This window comes from Ctenopharyngodon idella, chromosome 21 (assembly GCF_019924925.1).
Source record: "Ctenopharyngodon idella isolate HZGC_01 chromosome 21, HZGC01, whole genome shotgun sequence".
NCBI classification, from domain to species: Eukaryota; Metazoa; Chordata; class Actinopteri; order Cypriniformes; family Xenocyprididae; genus Ctenopharyngodon; species Ctenopharyngodon idella.
This window is the reverse complement of record NC_067240.1, coordinates 29,477,592-29,497,509: the sequence shown is the minus strand read 5'-3', so window position 1 is coordinate 29,497,509 and position 19,918 is coordinate 29,477,592. Positions and strand designations below refer to the sequence as shown.

Genomic DNA, 19,918 nt, shown 5'->3' with positions numbered 1-19,918 from the left:
TTTCTCAGTATTGGCAGATTGCTTTGTTTACTTAATAATAAGTTTAAATCTAACTAAATGTTGTGAGGTTTATGCTTACTGAAAACATGACTTAATATTAATATTAAGGTGATTTCAGTGATGTTAGCTGCATTATTCCTGGAATATTTTTGCTCTTGTAATCAGTTTTATTTTTTCTCCAAGTTCATTTTTCATTTTTGCAATGAAAAAGCATGTCTAATCAATTAAAATCATGAAACTTAAACAAATATTATACTTGTAGGGCCTCATGAAATCAGCTTTATTTTTCCTATAATCCGTTCCGTTCCATTTCTGCAAATTCTGTTAATAAACATTAAAAATGTAATAATTTATTAACATTTTTATAAAAAATAGTGTTGGCCATTTAAAGTTTTCTGGATTTATGATTTGATAGAAAATCTATGATCCAAAATAGTGGTAATCAAATAAATGCATAATTTGATTAATCATTTAAAATGTAATCAAATGAAAACTTAATTCCATATTTTTTGGTAAACAAAGTGCTGCACAACAGATTGAATTAAACATGGATGACAAAATATGTGATATTCCTAAACTCCTAAAACTTTAAATTCCTAAAACTTTCATGGCCCACAGAATATTTAGTTGTATGAATATATAAAACATGCAATATATCAAATGAAAGAACAGAGCCTGTGCTTTTAAACAAACAAACAAAAAAACAAACATTTTATTCTAGCTTCATTCATTCTTTTTATCAATACTTGAATGTGGGTAAGTTTTGATACAAAAAAGCATCATTTTTGTCAAAGACTTGGTCCAGATTGGTGATCAAAATATATTAATTATAATTATTATTAATAACAGTACATGTTTTGTCTCTTGTAAATGCTCATTTGACAGCAGCAGTAGCTCGAGGTCGCACTGGGACACGGATGTAAATTTAACAAAAACATCAGTAAAAATGAACAACAAAAATGATATGCTGACTGAGTTAGGACTCTTATTAAAATTAACCACTGGTCTTCATTAGTATCATACATATGTAGATCATAACCACAGGTAAAACCATGCATAACACCTCATTACCATGGTAAAAAGTACCTAAATGGATTATATGGTATGTGGCCTAAACACAGTTTAGTTTTAATAATACAAATGCACAAAAACTGCTATAGCTTAATAACAAAAAATACTGTTATTAGATTGCATTACTCCTGTAACATTTAATATACGTCTACCAGCGGAGGCTCGTCAGGCAAGGCAAGCCAGACACAGCCTACCCAAGATTTTGAGAAGGAAAATGAGAGAAAAATAGTGCAAAAATATTGTCTCGTCACTTGAACTCAATATCGTGTCTCATCTCGTCCCGTGAGTTAAGTGTATCATCACACACCCATAATAAAACAATTCACCAACAACACAATTGTGGCTAGTAACTTTGGAAAACCACTAGTCACAGTCGCCGGTGAGCAAAAAACGTAATGTCAAGCCCTGAACACAAATCATAGGGCCCTGTGCTCTCGCAGTGATTTCAGATCCTTCAGGAACGGCACAGATATCTTCAGGACACTTTCAGTTATGATTACTTTAAGCATCAACAGATGTTTCTCCAAAAACGCCTTATTAGAAATAGAAATCAGACCCAGATGAGTCACTAGTTGTCATACAGCCCGAACAAAGAGCTGTAAAATTAATGTTCATACTGAGACCTCTGACCTGTGGTATCACACAGATCTCTTCTGAAAGACTCAAGTGAGGTTCTCTCTTATGGGCAGATTCACTTTTGAGAGTAAATCAATGTACGGATTTGCAGTTTGATATGGTGGCTTGTGGATAAAACCATCTTGATGACATTTCATGATTTTATAATTGTAAGAAACTCAAGACAGAAGCGTCAGTGTGTTTTTCTACAGGAAGTCATTTGTCAGCAGCGAGCAGCCCGCAGTTAAGAGCGACCCCAAGCAACCTGTGTTTGCTGAAGAATGCTACTTGATGACTATAATTTGCGTTTGCTCTGGGCTTGTTTGTGAAGAAACCCTCAATAAATCTGCTGCGCTGGAATGTGAGTCGATCTGCGTCGGTCCTGAGAGAACGCTCTACCTGTGAGTGTCACGAGAACAACAGAAAAACGCGAGGGATCGGATGAAAATTCACCCTTCCTATTGTCTAAATGCATGTTATCGATCTTATTGTGAGCGATTCATATATATATGACTGGTTTTGTGGTCCAGGGTCACAAATAATAAATAATGTGTTTTCTTCTAAGAACTCACTTTCAAACATCCATCACAACACTGCCGAGAGAAGATAAAAAGAGCAGTTCTTCATGGAAAACACTCTATATTAAGTGTCTTTAACTGCTGTGTACTTACATTAAAAATAATAACTGTTATGTTCAGTGCACTGATTGTGTTGATGTTGAGTTGTGAAACTCTTGTGCTGTTATTGACGTGGATACGGCTGAGTTTAAGAGTGGATTAATAGTGTAATTACAGATAATTACAGAAATCAATTACAGCTGGAATTACATACGTTTTAACATTGTACTTAAATTAAAAAATATAATAAGCGCACTGTATCAAACGATTAATTTAAATGTTCGAACATAGACGCTTCATATAAAGTGGGACCAAAACTTGAACAAAAAAAACCAAGAAACAAGATGCCTTAAAAAATAGTCATTCAATATAAGACACATTCCACCTCAGACTCACCAAAACCCTGCGAAAGTGAAACCGATCAGATGCCTGATATGACTGGACCGCGAGCTCAAAGAAAACACCATCAGGATATCAAACAAACTACAGTAAAACGCAGAGCTTCATGTACAGTAAGTGCCACGGTTCAAATGTTCAATGTTAAATCTTCCACCATGTACTTTACCTGGATGTACAGTCGTGACACATTTCACAACATCATCATGTGAGCGTGTCGGGTCACGGTGGTTGAGTCTGGTACAGTTCACCGATTCACACACATACACACATCGCCCAAAGCCTGATGGGAAATATCTGAGCATCTGTTGTTTCTACTGTATTTACTTGATCAATAATCAAATTCAAACCCGTTACCCAATAATGCCTACTGGATTATATTTGATACACACATTTCTGAGGCCTCTAAATGATCAAAACTTTGCTGAAAAAAAATGAAATAATAGTCTGAAAAAATCTATTTTTGTCAAATGAAACAGGTTTTTATATAAAACTTTAGACACAATGTTTAAAAAATATATTTTTTTGTTTTGTTGAGTATAATATTTGATCCATCAGGGTTTTATGGCTCATATAGTCTGATATAGTGAGGAAAAAACAGCTCAATTTTATTCAGAGGCTCAAACTGAGCAAAAATATGCAATTTTGGTGCAGATGCTGATATTTATATGGACAGAAAGTGATGAAATTCTGATTCTTGTGATGTAAATCAATGAGATCTTTATAACAGTACAGGACATAAAATGCATATAAATATCAATGCCTTAGTAAGATGATATTTAAATGCTTAGTTTTATGATAGTGTAGTTTTAAAACATAATGCAATGAAATACAATGATGATTGAGAGATGAACAAATAAACCTGATGATCATATTTAATACTCATGATTTCTATAAAAAATGATGTCTGGATGATCAAGTAAACCGAAGTCGCTTCAGTCTGAAATATTACTAACAATATCAAAGTTATTCTTATGTTTACTTGATAAAATCAGTGCAGATTTGACAGCAGAAAGACACGAGCTGAAGGACGTTTGTACAATTAAAAAGACTTTTACTGGATAAAAGAGTCTAAACCATCAATCAGATGACAGAAGGACTGGAGGAGATTGTGTGTGACAGGTTTTTCAGCAAAGTTTTGATCATTTAGAGGCCTTAGAAATGTGTGTATATAAATATGATGCATGAGGCTTTATAGGGTTAGCTATCATCATCATCATCATCGCATTAAAGAAATGTATCTAAGTATACTGTGATCAAAGTATAGTTTATTAGCTTTAGGCTGTTTATAGTTGCTGTATTAAAGCAATCGTTCATCCTCATGCTCACTTAGCGCAAGTATGATCTTTTATTTTGATAGTCCACTTTAGACATTCTACTAACTATAAGTAACTTTGCATCTACATGTTAACTAACTCTCATTAGAGTATCAGCAGACTGTCTGCTTAAAATCTGCTAACACTTTATTTTGATGCTCCCAACAAACATTCTACTGACTAGAAGTAACTTTGAAACTACATGTCAACTTATTCTACTAACCCGAACCCTCACCTCACAGTAGGGTCAGGAATCGGATACTTAAGGTCAGGAATCTGATACCTGTTATAAGATTAAAATTTCAATTTGGCTTATCGATTCCTGTCTGTGCATTTTAATGTGTTTTTTGAAGTGCAGGAAAGAGAACTCAATTCAGTATCCGCACGCTGTTTTCTGTGCACACACATGTGAAGCTCGCACGCAGAAAACCGCCTCTCATACAGTCTGTGAATACTGAAGTGAGATCTCTTTCACGTCTTCTTGTACTTGAACGGACAAATACACTCAAAATTATGTTAAAATATCTTTGTAAGCACAGTTGGTTATGTCTTCAGTGAACATAAACAGTTCAAAAAGAAAACTATGCAGTGTTATTTCACGTTTGATTTCAATTTCTGAACTTTGTTCAGTTCGGTTGTATTTATTTCTGCCATTGCTGCTAATTTGCTTATTTGTTCTTATTGTTTTACAGACTGTAAACTTGTCTTTAATAATGTTATAAATTAATATTAGTTAGTCTAGTTTATTAGACTGCTGATTTTCGTTCATGGTATTCAGCTGCAACAATGTTAAAGTCCCCCTGTGTAAGTTTTAAAGTTGTTCATGTGTCTATCTGGTGTTTTTAACATGCTTTAAGATAAACCATGTGTAAATTCATCAGTCAACACCATTGCTGAGTATTTTCTCTTTAAAACTTCAGTAAACCAAAGACAAAAGATACAGTTTGAAATCGCTGGCGTTTCTGACGTCACAAACTATCTTGTAACCAATCACGTCAATGTGCTAGCAGGCTTTAGCATGTCAGATAATGATATGCTAACATTAGCAACACATTATTAGCAGTTTGATAACGTAATCAAGCCAAAGGCTAATCATATTAATTACCGTTATGTGTCCGACGTTGTAAAAAGCAATACCATTGTGCAGCGTTTACCTCAGTAAGTTGACCGAGTGGATCTCGTCTGAGCTCGTGCGAGCGAGTGGAGGCGGGGCTAATTATCATATTCATAGTTCCGTGAATATTAAATGAGGCAAGGGTGTAGAGTTACATTCAAGCTATTTTAAGGCATTAAGAATTTTTGGCATTAAAAAACTTTTAAATATGAAATTTTGGTGATCAAAGATGAGTTTTAAAGGATAAAATTATTGACTACAGGGGGACTTTTAATAACCTAAATGTTTGACTTTGGAATCGAAACTGGAAATCGATAAGAATCAGATAAGTAGAAGCCGAATTGGAATTTCAGATGACACCCAACCCTGCAGTCTACTAATACTGTAATGACTGCTAGCTGACATGTAGTTGACATGTTACTTATAGTTAGTAGAATGTAGAAATAGTATAACCAGTTTTTTTCTGCTGTGGAAACTACATGGGATATTTTTGAGGAATCTTTAAATAACCCTGCTTGAAAGATGCATCCTTTAGTGTCCCACAGAAAAACAGCTGCATGATATGATGACAACAACTTTCTCTTTTCAACCGTGTGGTGACAGCTGTGTGTATCGGCTGTTTTACCGCATCTCATCCATCATCAGTTTGATAAAGAGGAATGCGTGAGCGTACCTGGTTTCTGGCTGACGTCTGTGGGAATGTGTGGAGGACTGGGGTTGAAGTGATCGTACGGCAGCAGCGGCGTGAGCGGATGCATCCCCGGCTGGACCACCGACACTTTGTTGGACTGCAAGAAACACACACACACACACACACACAATAAGATGCTGGTCAGTTGAAGTCTGATGTTTGAAAGGCGGCGTACGAGCGTGTCAGATGTTGAATACATTTGCTGAGAGAATCAATGGGTAGGAGCCATTTGATCGATACGCCTTTGATGATCAAGGCCAGCAGCACAAGAGCTTGTTTGCTTTCATGTCTCTGTTTACAAATGGCCTTCAATAACTCATGTGAAATCCAGTTTGCTAATGCTAACAGCATGTTGTTTGACACGATGTGTCATGGCGGTTGCATGGCTGGAAGTAGCTGCATTTCTTGGCCAAACTTCTGACTGCTGTGCCTTTCATATGGGCGTCTTTTCATCTGAGCGCCGCGCACATGTGTGATAGCGAGAGAGACTGACGGAATTGGACAGATTTACCATGTGTAGCCACATTTATGTGAAAAGTCAATTTTCTACTTTTGTTCTTCATAATGGGCAGAAGATGGAGACCTTCAACATTAACCCCTTAAGCCCTGAAGGCATTTTTAGAGTTGTTTTTGGTAACACTTTATTTTATAGTGCCGTAGTTACACATTACTACATGTACTTACTATAGTAATAACAGTAAAAAATGCATAATTACAAGTAACTAACCCTAAACCAAACCCTAACCCTAACTGAAACTCTATAGTAAGTACATGAAGTTAATTAATAGTACTCCGTACTTATTTGAGTAATTAAAATGTAACTACGGCACTGTCAAATAAAGTGTAACCTTGTTTGTTTGTTTTTCTGAGTGACAAACACAAAAGTAAAGACTCATAACTCCAAAACTATAGCAAAGGGAGTCAAGAATTCATTACATTTGGACATTCTCATGCTGAGAAGAAATATATATATAATTTTTTATTATAATCTTTCTTATTTGGTATGCAATAACTCAAGAAGAAAATAAGTTAGGAGGACAGGTTCCCCTACACGTGAGCTGCATCTGGATCAAATTTTGTGGTGATCGCATAGTAAAATCAAAAGTTACAGCATTAGGAACCAAGGTAGCCTTTTTGTTTAGCCCTTGACACTCGGAAGGCATTTTTAAAACTGTTGTTCCTCCGTGAGGAATATCTTGTGATTGATGCAATGGATTATGTTGACATTTTAATTGTTAGAATCTGCTGTAAATAATGACGTGCCATTTTCTACTATCTATGCACGTTTCATGAAGTTACAAGCGAAAACGCCACGTGAAAGCTATGTTTGATTTTACTTAGTTTTATGTGTTTAACTCCGTGAGGAATATCTTGTGATCGACGCCTTAGATTATGTTGAGTTTGGACTCATTTTAATCATGAGAATCTGCTGTAAATAATGATGTGCCACAATAAGAGCATGTTTCATGAAGTTACGAGCGAAAACGTGGCATAAATGCTGCATCTGTACATTATTTATGGGTCCGGGCTGGGCTTCACGCACAAAAACTCGCTTAAATTTAGACAAAGCCCAAAACAATTATGCTTGTTGTATTCTACTCCGTGAGACTGTTCAAATGACATATGACACATGACTATCTGAGCTGTATGATGTTTTTGACATATTACAGTACATAGTTCAAAAAAAGTATTTCATAAATTATGAAAACTTTTTTTTATTTATCAGCAAATAACTCAGCAGTACTTAGGAGTTAATCAAATGGGCTACATTCATTGTAAAGTTCAGACTCTAAGCTTTCAAATGACACCTATTTTGTGTTGATCAAGGCAGGAGTTTTGAAAAATATGATTATTATTTTTTTCGTAGCTAGGTGGCGCCCTCCAGCGGTAGAGGGACTAATCATAGTTGATCAAAATGGTTAGGTGCATTAAAAAGCTAAGTTTCTAAGCTTTAAAATGATACCTATACCCACTGCCGGTGGTACAGTTCGGGTTTAGGGGATTAAAGACCTGTTCAACACACCCAGGGATTAAAAAAAACCATATTCCCTTAACCGTCGCTCCACGACTTCAGTGTAGTGCGAGTTCTGCACACTTACAAAAGCTCATTGAAGACATAGTTGCTGAAGCTGTCTGCACTGCAATTTACATCATATCTGCACTTGTTTATGATGAGAGAATTCAAGAGCGGAAAACTCAACAAAACTCCAGTGTTTTCAGCGGTGACTAATCTAACGCCTCTGATTGGCCACTGCATTCATGTGCTCAACAGAACATGTGCGATAGATTATAATGCTTAACGCTGCAAAAAATAATGCGTAAATGATGATTAATGCAACACAAGCAGATCTAAATGTAATGCCGCAATCAACACTTCTTCAAAGATCACTTTAATCAAGATAGTTTAAATTTACAGGGTCATTTTCTTGAATTTTGGGTGGCATTTTTGTTCATTTTTGTGGAAATAAAGAATCGATTTCACGAATGTACACTCACACCGAGATAAAACACTGGGCGAGTCTCAAGAAGAAAAGTCTAGCATTTCACCATACAGTTTTACTGACATTTCAATATTTTGCTGGAAGACAAGAAATGTTTGCTGAGGAGATTTCAATGCTCAAGCGTTCATCTTTAACACGCTCCCCACACAAGCATAAATTAATCTCACTGCAATGACAGCACAGTTTTCATATAGAATCAAACAAACATCAGAGCACAAAGTCTATTTGCATGTGGTTCTTTCCTTTTATCCTGCGTTTCTTTGAACGGGAATGCGGGCATGACATGTTCTGAGGGATCGGTCCTTTAATACTGACCAGTGAAGCACATGACGACCCGTGGGCTCCTGCGTGTCTAATGTATTCTTTGCTTTAAAAATCGAAGTGCTTATTTGAAGCGGAAATTAAAGGTCCTTTTGGAGGCGAGAGCTTTGAGTGTTACGTCTTTAATCTCTGATGTGTTGTGCACTACGCATCTGAATGGGATGCGATCATTTTACACGCTTTATGCTGTCATTGATGTGGTCCAGAACGCTGAATCAGATGAACCTTTGGTCTTTAGTGATAATGCTTGGAGGAAGTGCATTTAAGGAGCGGTCATAACGACTCAATAGAAAACGCATGACACCTTTGGATCATCTCCGACGATGCTGGAGAACATCTGAAGAGTCACATGATCACTCACCTACTTTTGATTAGCCACCTAGAAACCCAGATATTCCTTCTGCATTTTACATCACAATGCTCATACATACTAAAACGATGTTTATTGGGATGAACATTTCAAGAACGCTTCCATCCCCGAACCGTGGAGACACAGACCATCCTAAGGTGTGTGAGGTGCATCTACTGCACTTCAGTTTACTGTAACTGAGAAAAAACTCCACTTCCTGAGTGAGTGAAAGTGAGATAAGCAAAATTTCCACAGTGGTCTTTAAAGGCTGTGTATCTATTCCTGTTGTCTTGAGGGTAAGTGTGCGTGGGCTTATTAAAATCGAGGTCAATTTCATTTCCATGCCTCTTAAACATCCGTGAAGCTGCGAATGAGGCTACGATCAGACAAGACGTTATTGTGATGCTGCTAAACGTAGGGTTGCCTTCAACGTTACGCCTGACACCACGTCTCCCTGTGGCACGGCACCGCAATCTGGAAATAATTCTGAGATCTGTGAGATGGGGAAAATGAGTGCCACTTAGTTGGAGGTTTGAGGAACTTCAAAGGGAACGCAGACATAACAACAGAGGCACGTTTAAACACACTCAACCCCCATCCGCCGGCCCCCTCCGTCAACAACCTTGTGTGTCCGTGAGCTGACGAGCAATTCAGCAGATGAAGAGACGAAGATCTCGTCTGGACCTCTGTTCTCATGATCATCTCATACCTGCTCATGCATATGATTGTTCACCATACTAGCAGAAATATCCGCCTGCTTGCAACTTGTTGTGTTGCCAGTAACACAGACAGTGTCATTATTGAACACGTTTTTATCATGTGTTCAGTGCACCTCTATACTGTTCTCAGAGTTTCAATTTGACACCAGAAATTCAAATTCACAAGTGGTTCAAAAAGTGCAATGAATCTATCGCTGTGTCAATTCACCGCACGTTTTCAACTTAATTGTGTTGTCACTTTTCACAGGGTAGATTAAACACCAACATGTTTACTTGTATATCTAAATGGGGACGTTCCATAGACTTCTATTGCTTTTATATACAGCTATATTTTGGGTTTCCATGTTTTATAGAGACTTTCCTAGACATAATGGTTTTTATATTGTAGAAACTGTATATTCTCTCCTCTAACCGTACCCATCACAGAAAACTTTCTGCATTTTTACATTTTCAAAAAATATCATTTAGTATGATTTATATACTGTTTTCCTCATGGGGACCAAAAAACGTCCCCACAAGGTCAAGGATTCTGGATATTGCCATTGAAAATGTCCCCATAATGTAGGGTTTACCTGAAACACACACACCCACTCACCAATTCACTCACACACACACACACACACACACACACTGACTCACTCACTCACTCACTCACACGGTCACTGACTCGGTCACTCACTCACTCACACACATACACATACACACACACACACACACACACACACACTCTAGGGCTGTCACTAGCGATTATTTTGGTAATTGAGTAACCGATCGATTATTTTGACAAGTAATCGAATAATTGGATTTTTTGTGGTAATAAAAATAGAAAATGCATTACACTCACTCACTCACAAACACTCTCACTCACTCAGCTTTATAGCGATAACTGGCAAATAATTTTGTCTGCACAGCAGCTCTGTCATTGTCCAGCTCAAAGGATTAGTTCACTTTCAAATGAAAATTATCCCAACTTTACTCTTGCTGATGAACACAATCGTAGAAATAATAATAAATATCCTGATGCATCCGAGGCAGTGAACGGGATCAATGAGTATGAGCTGAAGAAAGTGTCTCATCCACATCCATCCATCATAAACGTACTCCACACGGCTCCAGGGGATTAATAAAGGCCTTCTGATGCATTTGTGCAAAAAAAATATCCATGAAGTAAAATATCCAGCTTCTGCCAGACCACCTTCCGTATTCAAACTATGGAAAAAACAGAACTGCCGTTGAATAGGGAAGGCACGTTTTTTGCACAAACGCATCGCTTCACTTCAGAAGGCCTTTATTAACCCCCTCGGAGCCGTGTGGAGTACGTTTATGATGGATGGATGTGGATGAGACACTTTCTTCTGCTCATGCTCATTGATCCCGTTCACTGCCATTATAAAGCTCGGATGCGTCAGGATATTTATTAAAATATTTCAGTGAGTCGACCTTCTACCGATTCATGTTTATGGGTGAAAGTGCATAAATTCAAACGACAACAATCATTGTGATATAACTGAGCAAAATAATCATTATTATCAGTTTAACCTTCATGCATCATGACGAAAATGTGACTAAAAACCCTAAACATTTAGTCAACTTAATAAAACAGAAGCAGGTTGACTAAATATGATAAAAACTACAAAGCACATCTGACACAGGACTAAAACTAAGACTAAATTATAGAATAGCTGACAAAATTAACACTAACACACACACTCTTTCTCACACACACCCAAAATTCAGTGTATTATGAGGTCATTCTTACAGAAGTCTGAATATGAATGTAACTGTGGCATAATTTACAGGCAGCCACAAATTATTCTGTCTGTGTGATGAAGTCCATCTTCATACAAAACAAATGAATATATTCAATTATGTGCTTCAATTACACGCTCTTCAAAATACTTCAATAAATCTTGGCTTGCTAAATATTAACTGCTCAAACCAGATGACTGATAAAGAGCCAACAAACAGACGAGCTCAGTCATTCCAGCGTGAAGCTGCATCCTCAATAACTCTGAGAAACGCTCTTGTTTACAGTATACGAGACGACATGAAGACAAATAACTGTCCCAATCCTATCAAAAACACACGGGACGTGCACTATAAAACAGCACAATGACTGTTTGTCCTGTGGTCTGGAGGAACTCAACACAAGTATGCTTTGAGTAGCGCATTATTATTGAAATAAATCATAAACAATCACTTGAAGCCATTTAAGGACAACCCAAATAAAGCGTCTGTAAATAAAGATGAAAAACTCTTGAAACCTGCACATTTCAAAGTGCGGCGGGTCGACAAAGCACACAATGAAGACAAGAGGCTCATAATGAAACTTCACTTTATGAAACGGCGCCAAAGGGAAACACCTCACCAGAGCAAAAAAACCCATCTCTACACTCAATATTACTTGGAAACGCAGAAAAAACATGAATTTGCTTACGCACAGACGCGTTAAAAATGTTTGTGACAAAAGTGATGATTGAAATAGTCTACAGGGTATTTCTCTTGGTTTTTTCAGGAGGGTTTATATTTACATTAGGCTGAAAATCAAGCAAAATCAGTCGACCTGCAGTCAGTTCAGATCCTGTCGATGAAGAGAAGCAACAAAGCTTGCAGGAACTGTCCATTTTAGTGGCTTGTGTGACAAAACTACATTATAATTCCCATCATTCTTGATGACCAGATCTCTCTGTTTTCTCGATTGCCCAACATTTTTTCACAGCCCAAAACGCACATCACGTCATAATTACGGCTTTGCCGAAGTGGTGCGCTGGAACTTCCCAGGAGCACCTGAAGGCAGCAGAAGCGCCGTGGCTGTCTGAGAGTTATCGTACACACCTTTCCTTCACAGCTCTGTTGCCGGCAGTTACGATGATGATAATTACAGCATCACAACAGAGCAGCGGCCGCAGATGAAAGAGACTGGAGACTCTATGAGTCGAGGCGAGGCAGACGGGAACTGTTGGTGGTAATGCCTCTGGGAAAAGTGTGTATGTGTGTGTGTGTGTGTGTGTACTAGGTAAGGAAGTGTCATTGGAGGCTCTTTACTAATGGCTACAACATCAAAGGCTTGAGCCAGAACAAGGACGCGGGGGAAGTGAGAGACGATTCCTAAAACACCCTCAAAACACGGGAGAAACAGCAAAGTTAAAACTCACAGATAAGGATATTACACTCATCCGTACGTTCAGAGAATCAGAACTGCAAACATACAGAAAAACCTTCCTCTTTCCAGTTCTTGTGGAAAAGATGTGCTTAATTGTATTGAATGAGCACTTTAAATCTTAAAGTATACGTTCACTTAAAAAGGCACTTAAAGAAAGTACACAGTTCAGTTCACTAAGTGCACTATTAGGGCCCTATGAGGTGGAAATAATATCATAAACACACAGAAACTCAAAGGTCTTCACTGCAGCCCGTCAAAACACAAGTTCGGTTTAACTTGAAGAAATTGTGTCTTTGTTTGACAAAAAGGTTAATTTCATATGATTAAAATATCATTTAAATTAATGTTTTATGCCTTCTTTTGATTGACAGAACAATTAAAATACACAACACAACATTTCTGGGAAAAAAAAAAACATTTCATAGGGCCCTACATTAAAAAAAAGAAAAAGTTTGATCGTTTGTATAAATTCAATTAATTATACATGTTTTTTGATTATTAAAATGTAATTAAACCATTAAAATGGAATCCAGAAAACTTAAAACAGAAAACACAGAATTTGGTAAAAAATAAAAGGGAATTTGAGAAAAAAAATATTACAATTGTTGCTAAATTGTAAAAGTTTCACGATTTCAATTAATTAGACATGTTTTTTGATTACTAAGATTTAATTTAACCATCAAAATGGAATCCAAAAAAAAAAAAAAAGTAAACGGGGAAAAAATAAAAAAATAAAAAATGGAATCCAGAAAAATTCAAATTTTGAATTTTGAAAAAAAAAAAAAAGGTAACGGGAAAAAAATAAATAAAATGCATTTCAAAGGGCCCTAAAAAATTAATTTTTGTTAAACTCTTAATAAATCGTCGCTAAATTGTAAGTTTCATGATTTCAATTAATTAGACATGGTTTTTGATTACTAAAATTTAATTTAACCATCAAAATGGAGTCAAAAAAATAAATACAATGGAAAAAAATGGAATTTGGAACAAAATAAAATGGAATTTGGGGAAAAATTAAATTTGGGAATTTCATAGGGCCCTACACTATATAATAATGTCTAATTAAAAGCACATTTTTAATCATGTTTTAATAATCTTTTGTCGTGCTTTAAAGAAGTGCACTTATTTTGATGTGTTCACATACTTATAACATAACAACATATTCAAGATTACATTAAAGTTCATATATTTTAAATGTATGTCATGCATTTAAATATATTTGTAATGATGAAGTTGAAATTTAGCACAAGTTACATTAAAGTAAATTTAGTTTACTACAAATGCTTGTAATTCATCAGTACACTTTAACCATATTTCAAAGAAAACAGAATTATGAAATTTCACATAAAGATGTAATTAAGTGGTAGCCTACACTGAGTTCAACTAACTGCATTTAATATAATTGTAAACTATAAAACACATGCAGTTTGAACATATTACTTTCACTTCACACTTCAGTATATTCTCTTAAAATATATTAATACCATTAAATTATGCTAAAGTGCTTCTTACATCTTACGAGTACTTCAGATACCTGATCGAGATGAAAGCCATCTTAATCACAACAACACCACAAAACGACACACTTGAACTGAAATGAAAACAGAAAATATAAAGTTCAATCTAAACTAGTGTCTCAATGATAGTAAAATGAGACTGGAACACACGACTGAATGAACGAACAGCGGTTGTTTCGGTCAGATCTGTGTCATTCTGTTGTCCATAAATGCACAAACAAGCTGCTTTGATTGTCATGGACAAAATCATATTTTGAAGACTGAATCATGAGGACTGTGGTTTGAGCGGAGGAGACAGATCTGCACAGCCTCAGATATGAACGGACGGGGAACGAGCCTCTTTCATGTAGTAATTTATTCCCTCTGATTAATTCATGTTGCTCTACTGGATGGAGGGAATACAGCGGTTCAGCAGCCCCCCGCTGGGCCGAGCCCTCCAGTCCGCTCCGGCCCGGACGTCACATGACTACGGCAGCCCGTGGGGTCCATGCTCAGATCTGTGCTCAATCACAGGAGGTGTGTGCAGAAGTCAAGTGGACCAAAACACTGAGAGGCTCCATGACCACCACACTAATCCACATCCCTGAACAACTCAACATATACCACTCTTTACCCAATTTATAACCTATAAAATATTTTAGAGATGTCAAAAACAGATTTTTTTTTTCAAAGTTTATACCTTAAAATATATATATTTTAGAGCTTGTCAAAACTAGAAACACAATTTTTTAAAATAAATTTATACCTTTACATTTTTTTTTTTTTTTTTTTTTAGAGCTGGTCAAAACCAGAAACAATTTTTTTATATAAATTTATACCTTAAAAAAAATAGAGCTTGTCAAAACTAGAAACATCAACATTAATTAATATTTTCCAGGTCTTTTCAAAATGAGGTTTCCTCAAACATCCTGGTTTTTCTTTCTTCCACGAAACATTTAGCAGAACTCGCAAGCTGCTCTTTTTCACTTAATAATTTACATGGTCAAGCTGGAAAACGTACTAAAACTTTCCAAACAGGCAACGTCTGTACCGGTGAAGATGTTTGACCAACTCCAGACGCAGTGAGTGTGAAAGAGAAGAATAACGGAAGGCTTAATCCTTGTTTCGGAGCTTGAGCCCGCTGTCTTTCGCAGCAGAAGAGAGTGAATGATGAACACTCATCTATGGAAGATTGAAGAGACGTCAGGCAGGGAGTAACCAGCAGCGGACATGATGTCTATTAGACAACATTAGACAGATATCAACATCTTCAAGTCTGGACTTTTCTAAATTGTGACTTTTTTCTTTTTCGTATCACGCAGACACGATGTTTAGTCTGCGGCGCTTGATAAAGTTTGTGTGACATCACTGACCAGTGACTCAGTCTCTTCTCCATCCACTGGTGATTGTAATTATCGCGCGTCTCAGATGTGGCGTCAGATATCAATCACATTAAACCAGCGTGAAGCGGCTCTATCCTGTGGCTTCTCTATGAAGAAAATGTTTTTGAATGCTTCATATGTTTGCTAACCAAACTCCCAGAGGCACAGGCTCATGTTTTCTGATTTATACTGCACAAGAAAAAATGACTGATCAGACGAACAGAAAAGAAGAGAAGTTATGACATTAACTACATAAACTGACATGCAAGTGTCTCAGAGTCACTGTAAACAATAAACTCAGAGATGATTTCACAGATCTTCCATATGTGTGTGTGTGTGGGTAGACAGTGCTAAATCCTGATGAGTTGGGAAGAGGAAATCAAAAGTTTCATCTGTGACATCACTTCCTTCTACAGAATGAGATAATACGTCCTGACACAAATTATTATCTCTGACTTTGTCGCAGACATCAGATCTTCAGATGCTGTGGTGACGTCAAACACCCACACGCTCTAAGCTCCAACGAAAGCAGGTCAAAGTTAAGCCGAGGCGACTGTCACATGTCACACCGCCAAACCTGACACATGTGCTGATGAGGTCCAGAGCGTTACTATTTACCCTTTCACAAGATGTAATATAAGTCTCTGGTGTCCCCAGAATGTGTCTGTGAAGTTTCAGCTCAAAATACCCCACAGATCATTTATTATAGCTTGACAAATTTTCCCCTATTTGGGTGTGAGAAAAAACACGCCGTTTTTGTGTGTGTCCCTTTAAATGCAAATGAGCTGCTGCTCCCGCCCCCTTTCCAGAAGAGGGCGGAGCTTTAACAGCTCAACAACAACAAAGCTGGAGAATCTCACGCAGACAAAATGAGGATTGTCAGTAACGGTGTTCATCCTTACATTGTTCAAACCGGAGTCGACACTGATGGAGAGACTCAGGAAGAAGTTACAACTTTTAGACGTTTCTGAATGGTTAGTGGATAAATTTATGTAGTTGCTGTGGAGTTGATTCAACTCATCCACTAGCATGTGCCGTCATGTTAATCTTTTGTGCAAATCCAGCGTTGAATTGACCCTCGTTTGTGAAGCAAGTTTTGTCTTTACAACAATCTTAATGCTCTGCACCTCTTCAGTCAGAACTGACCAAAAAATTTTTACATTTTTAATTTTTTTAATGTTTTGCTTCATCGGAATGGGATGACACTTGGTGACTTTTGTCACAATAGCTATGTGGACTCACAAAATTATGTTAATATGTTAAAGGCCTTCACTCAGTTTTAATCTGAAATATTGCATTTATTAAAAAAATAATTAAAAAAATAATTTTAAAGGCAAAAAATAGCTCATGAAAATTGTATAAACGTTGCATAGTATCATAAAATCTGTTCAAAATTCTAAATAATAATCAAAAAATATTATTAAACAAAAATATATTACATTAACAAGTTAGATTTCAAGGCTTCGGTCACTTTTGACCGCAAAGTGTGACCCAAAAATGAAGGGGATCTTAAGGAAAAATATAAAAACATTCTAACATCTAACTCAAGAATAAAATAAAATGATTGTGTTTTGACGTCACAACCAGGAAACAAGTCTTAAAGTCAGTTTACTTGTGTTTTCAGGTTACTGGTTTGCATGTAAACTGATAAGCTGATTAATTCATTAGGCTGATTTGTGTCTGTTATCAGCGCATCAGTGATGTTTGACCTGATATCAGATATTATACAGATATTCTCGCCACTAGTGAAAGAGAAGCAAGCTCTAATGTGTTTGATTAAAGGATCTCTCTGAAGATCCTCTCGTGAGCACTACAACACCTTCACATCCACACATTATTCCCTCTCTTCAGCTCGCGTCAATTAAAGCCTCGTGCCGTCTATTAGCACGCCGCAGCCTGATCCTCTGCTCTTTAATCTCTCTTCGTGTTTTATCGACTGGAGTATTGATTTGATGTTCAGACTTTCATCTCCCACAGCCCAGAATGCAACAGAGGGCTGGTGTTATGGCGTTTCTTTAACCCTTTTATGTTGAGGAAGAGATCGCAGCTACATGATTCAAGCTGTACGCCCTTCATCCACATGTACTGTATATTTGGCTGTAACAGACATGACTTCATCGATGATTTTCAAAGCAGCAGACTGCTGAATCTTAACTATACATTTACATTATTAATTTAGCGACGCTTTTATCCATGGAGGAATACAAGTGATTCATCTTAAAGAGGCAATAAACACGAGAAGTGCTAGTAATACAAAGTTTCAGTACAAACTCAACAGATTATACAACAGCCAGTTCTGGTCCTCAAATCTGATTGGCTGACGGCAGGTCCGAGAGCGCTCATGTATCACTCCACTCGGTGACACGCAAGGCTTGATGCTTCGGCTTCTTTTCACATTATTTTTATTGGCAGAGAAGAAATATACAAAGTAAATGGACAAATTTTCTGGAGGGTTCAACTAACAGCACCGGGTCATTTACACTATAGTTGTCACAATACCAACATTTCAGCAGTCTGTACTATTTTTCAATTAAGTAAACATTGCTTTAAAAAGAAGATAAATCAGTCAACTAAAAAGTCAGTAATAAAATAACGAACAATTTTCAGCATCCACTTGATTCCGAAGTACAGTTACTTTTGACAACCCTACTTTTGCAAATGATTATTACTGTGATATTAATGGTGGGTTCACACATTTGTAGTTCGATTCTCTTGGTTTGTTTGGTCTGGACTAAAAAAGAAATGGAGTGTCTATTTACACTAAGTGTAAATAGCTCGTCTTGTTGGCATAGGCTATTTACACTGACTCCGCCCCCAAACAGTGTCTGATTGGGCCACACAAAAAAAGTTGCCGGCCATGCAACAGCCGCAGTGGAAGTAACTTATAACGCAATCGACCCGAGTTCGAATCCGCCTTATGCCGAACTTGCTCTTCTCCCTTTTCCCATCACATATCAGATCGGAAAGGTTAATGAGGGTGGTTGATCATGATTTGACTTTTTTTTTACTTTAGTTAGTGTGTAATGTTGCTGTTTGAGCATAAACAACATCTGCAAAGTTACGACACTCAAAGTTCAATGCAAAGGGAGAGATTTTCTTTTACAGAAATCTCTGTTTAAGGACTACAACAAACGGCTGGTAGGGACTACAACGAGCTTCTTCCCGGGTTAGTTACAAACCTTAAAATTTACATAAACCCCGCCCCCGAGAACATGGAACAAAGGGGGCGGGGCCATGTTGGGCTGCTTTAGAGAAGAGGAAGAGTTGTTGTAGTAGAGTGTTGTTGACATGCCGTCATTTTACACCAAATGAGGGTCAATTCAACGCTGGATTTGCACAAAAGATTAACATGACGGCACATGCTAGTGGATGAGTTGAATCAACTCCACAGCAACTACATAAATTTATCCACTGACCATTCAGAAACGTCTAAAAGTTGTAACTTCTTCCTGAGTCTCTCCATCAGTGTCGACTCCGGTTTGAACAATGTAAGGCTGAACACCGTTACTGACAATCCTCATTTTGGCTGCGTGAGATTCTCCAGCTTTGTTGTTGTTGAGCGACCGAAGCGCGAGCTGTTAAAGCTCCGCCCTCTTCTGGAAAGGGGGCCGGGAGCAGCAGCTCATTTGCATTTAAAGTGACACACACAAAAACGGTGTGTTTTTGCTCACACCCAAATAGGGGCAAATTTGACAAGCTATAATAAATGATCTGTGGGGGATTTTGAGCTGAAACTTCACAGACACATTCTGGAGACACCAGAGACTTATATTACATTTTGTGAAAGGGGCATTATAGGTTCCCTTTAATAATAAAGTATTTATCTGTAAGGGTTAGGGGTAGGTGTAGGGAGGGCTTTACTGTCCCAATAAGGCGGCATCTATTTAATAATTTTAATAAATATAATCATTTACACTCTATGTTATTATTGCATCCTGTTATTGTATCACACTGAGGTGCAAATGTAGTGTATACAGAATCTATTATGTAAACAGCAATTTGCCAAAATAATGCCAAAAAAGAAAGTGATACATTAGGTCCTGGTTTACACTATTATTTTTAACACCGAACATAAAGATACAAAACAAAAGGAATAAGGATAAGGTCACAATCTGATTGGACAGCTTTTATGACCAAAACAATGCTGTGTTCTGGGTTAAACGAGCT

At 37.1% G+C, this 19,918-nt stretch overlaps 1 protein-coding gene across 13 annotated transcripts in view; it reads right to left on the bottom strand.

Annotated features, from left to right (window-relative positions):
• The window catches only part of tcf7 (transcription factor 7), a 58,852-nt gene that overhangs the window by 21,071 nt on the left and 17,863 nt on the right, over nt 1–19,918 (bottom strand). For 12 of the 13 annotated variants that reach the window (XM_051876729.1, XM_051876727.1, XM_051876730.1 and 9 more), the window contains exon 4: nt 5,803–5,917. In XM_051876729.1, coding sequence (XP_051732689.1) covers nt 5,803–5,917 — 115 coding nt within the window. Of the gene's footprint in view, nt 1–2,699; nt 2,840–5,802; nt 5,918–19,918 lie in introns of those variants that run through there. The other variant, XM_051876739.1, reaches the window with a different exon arrangement.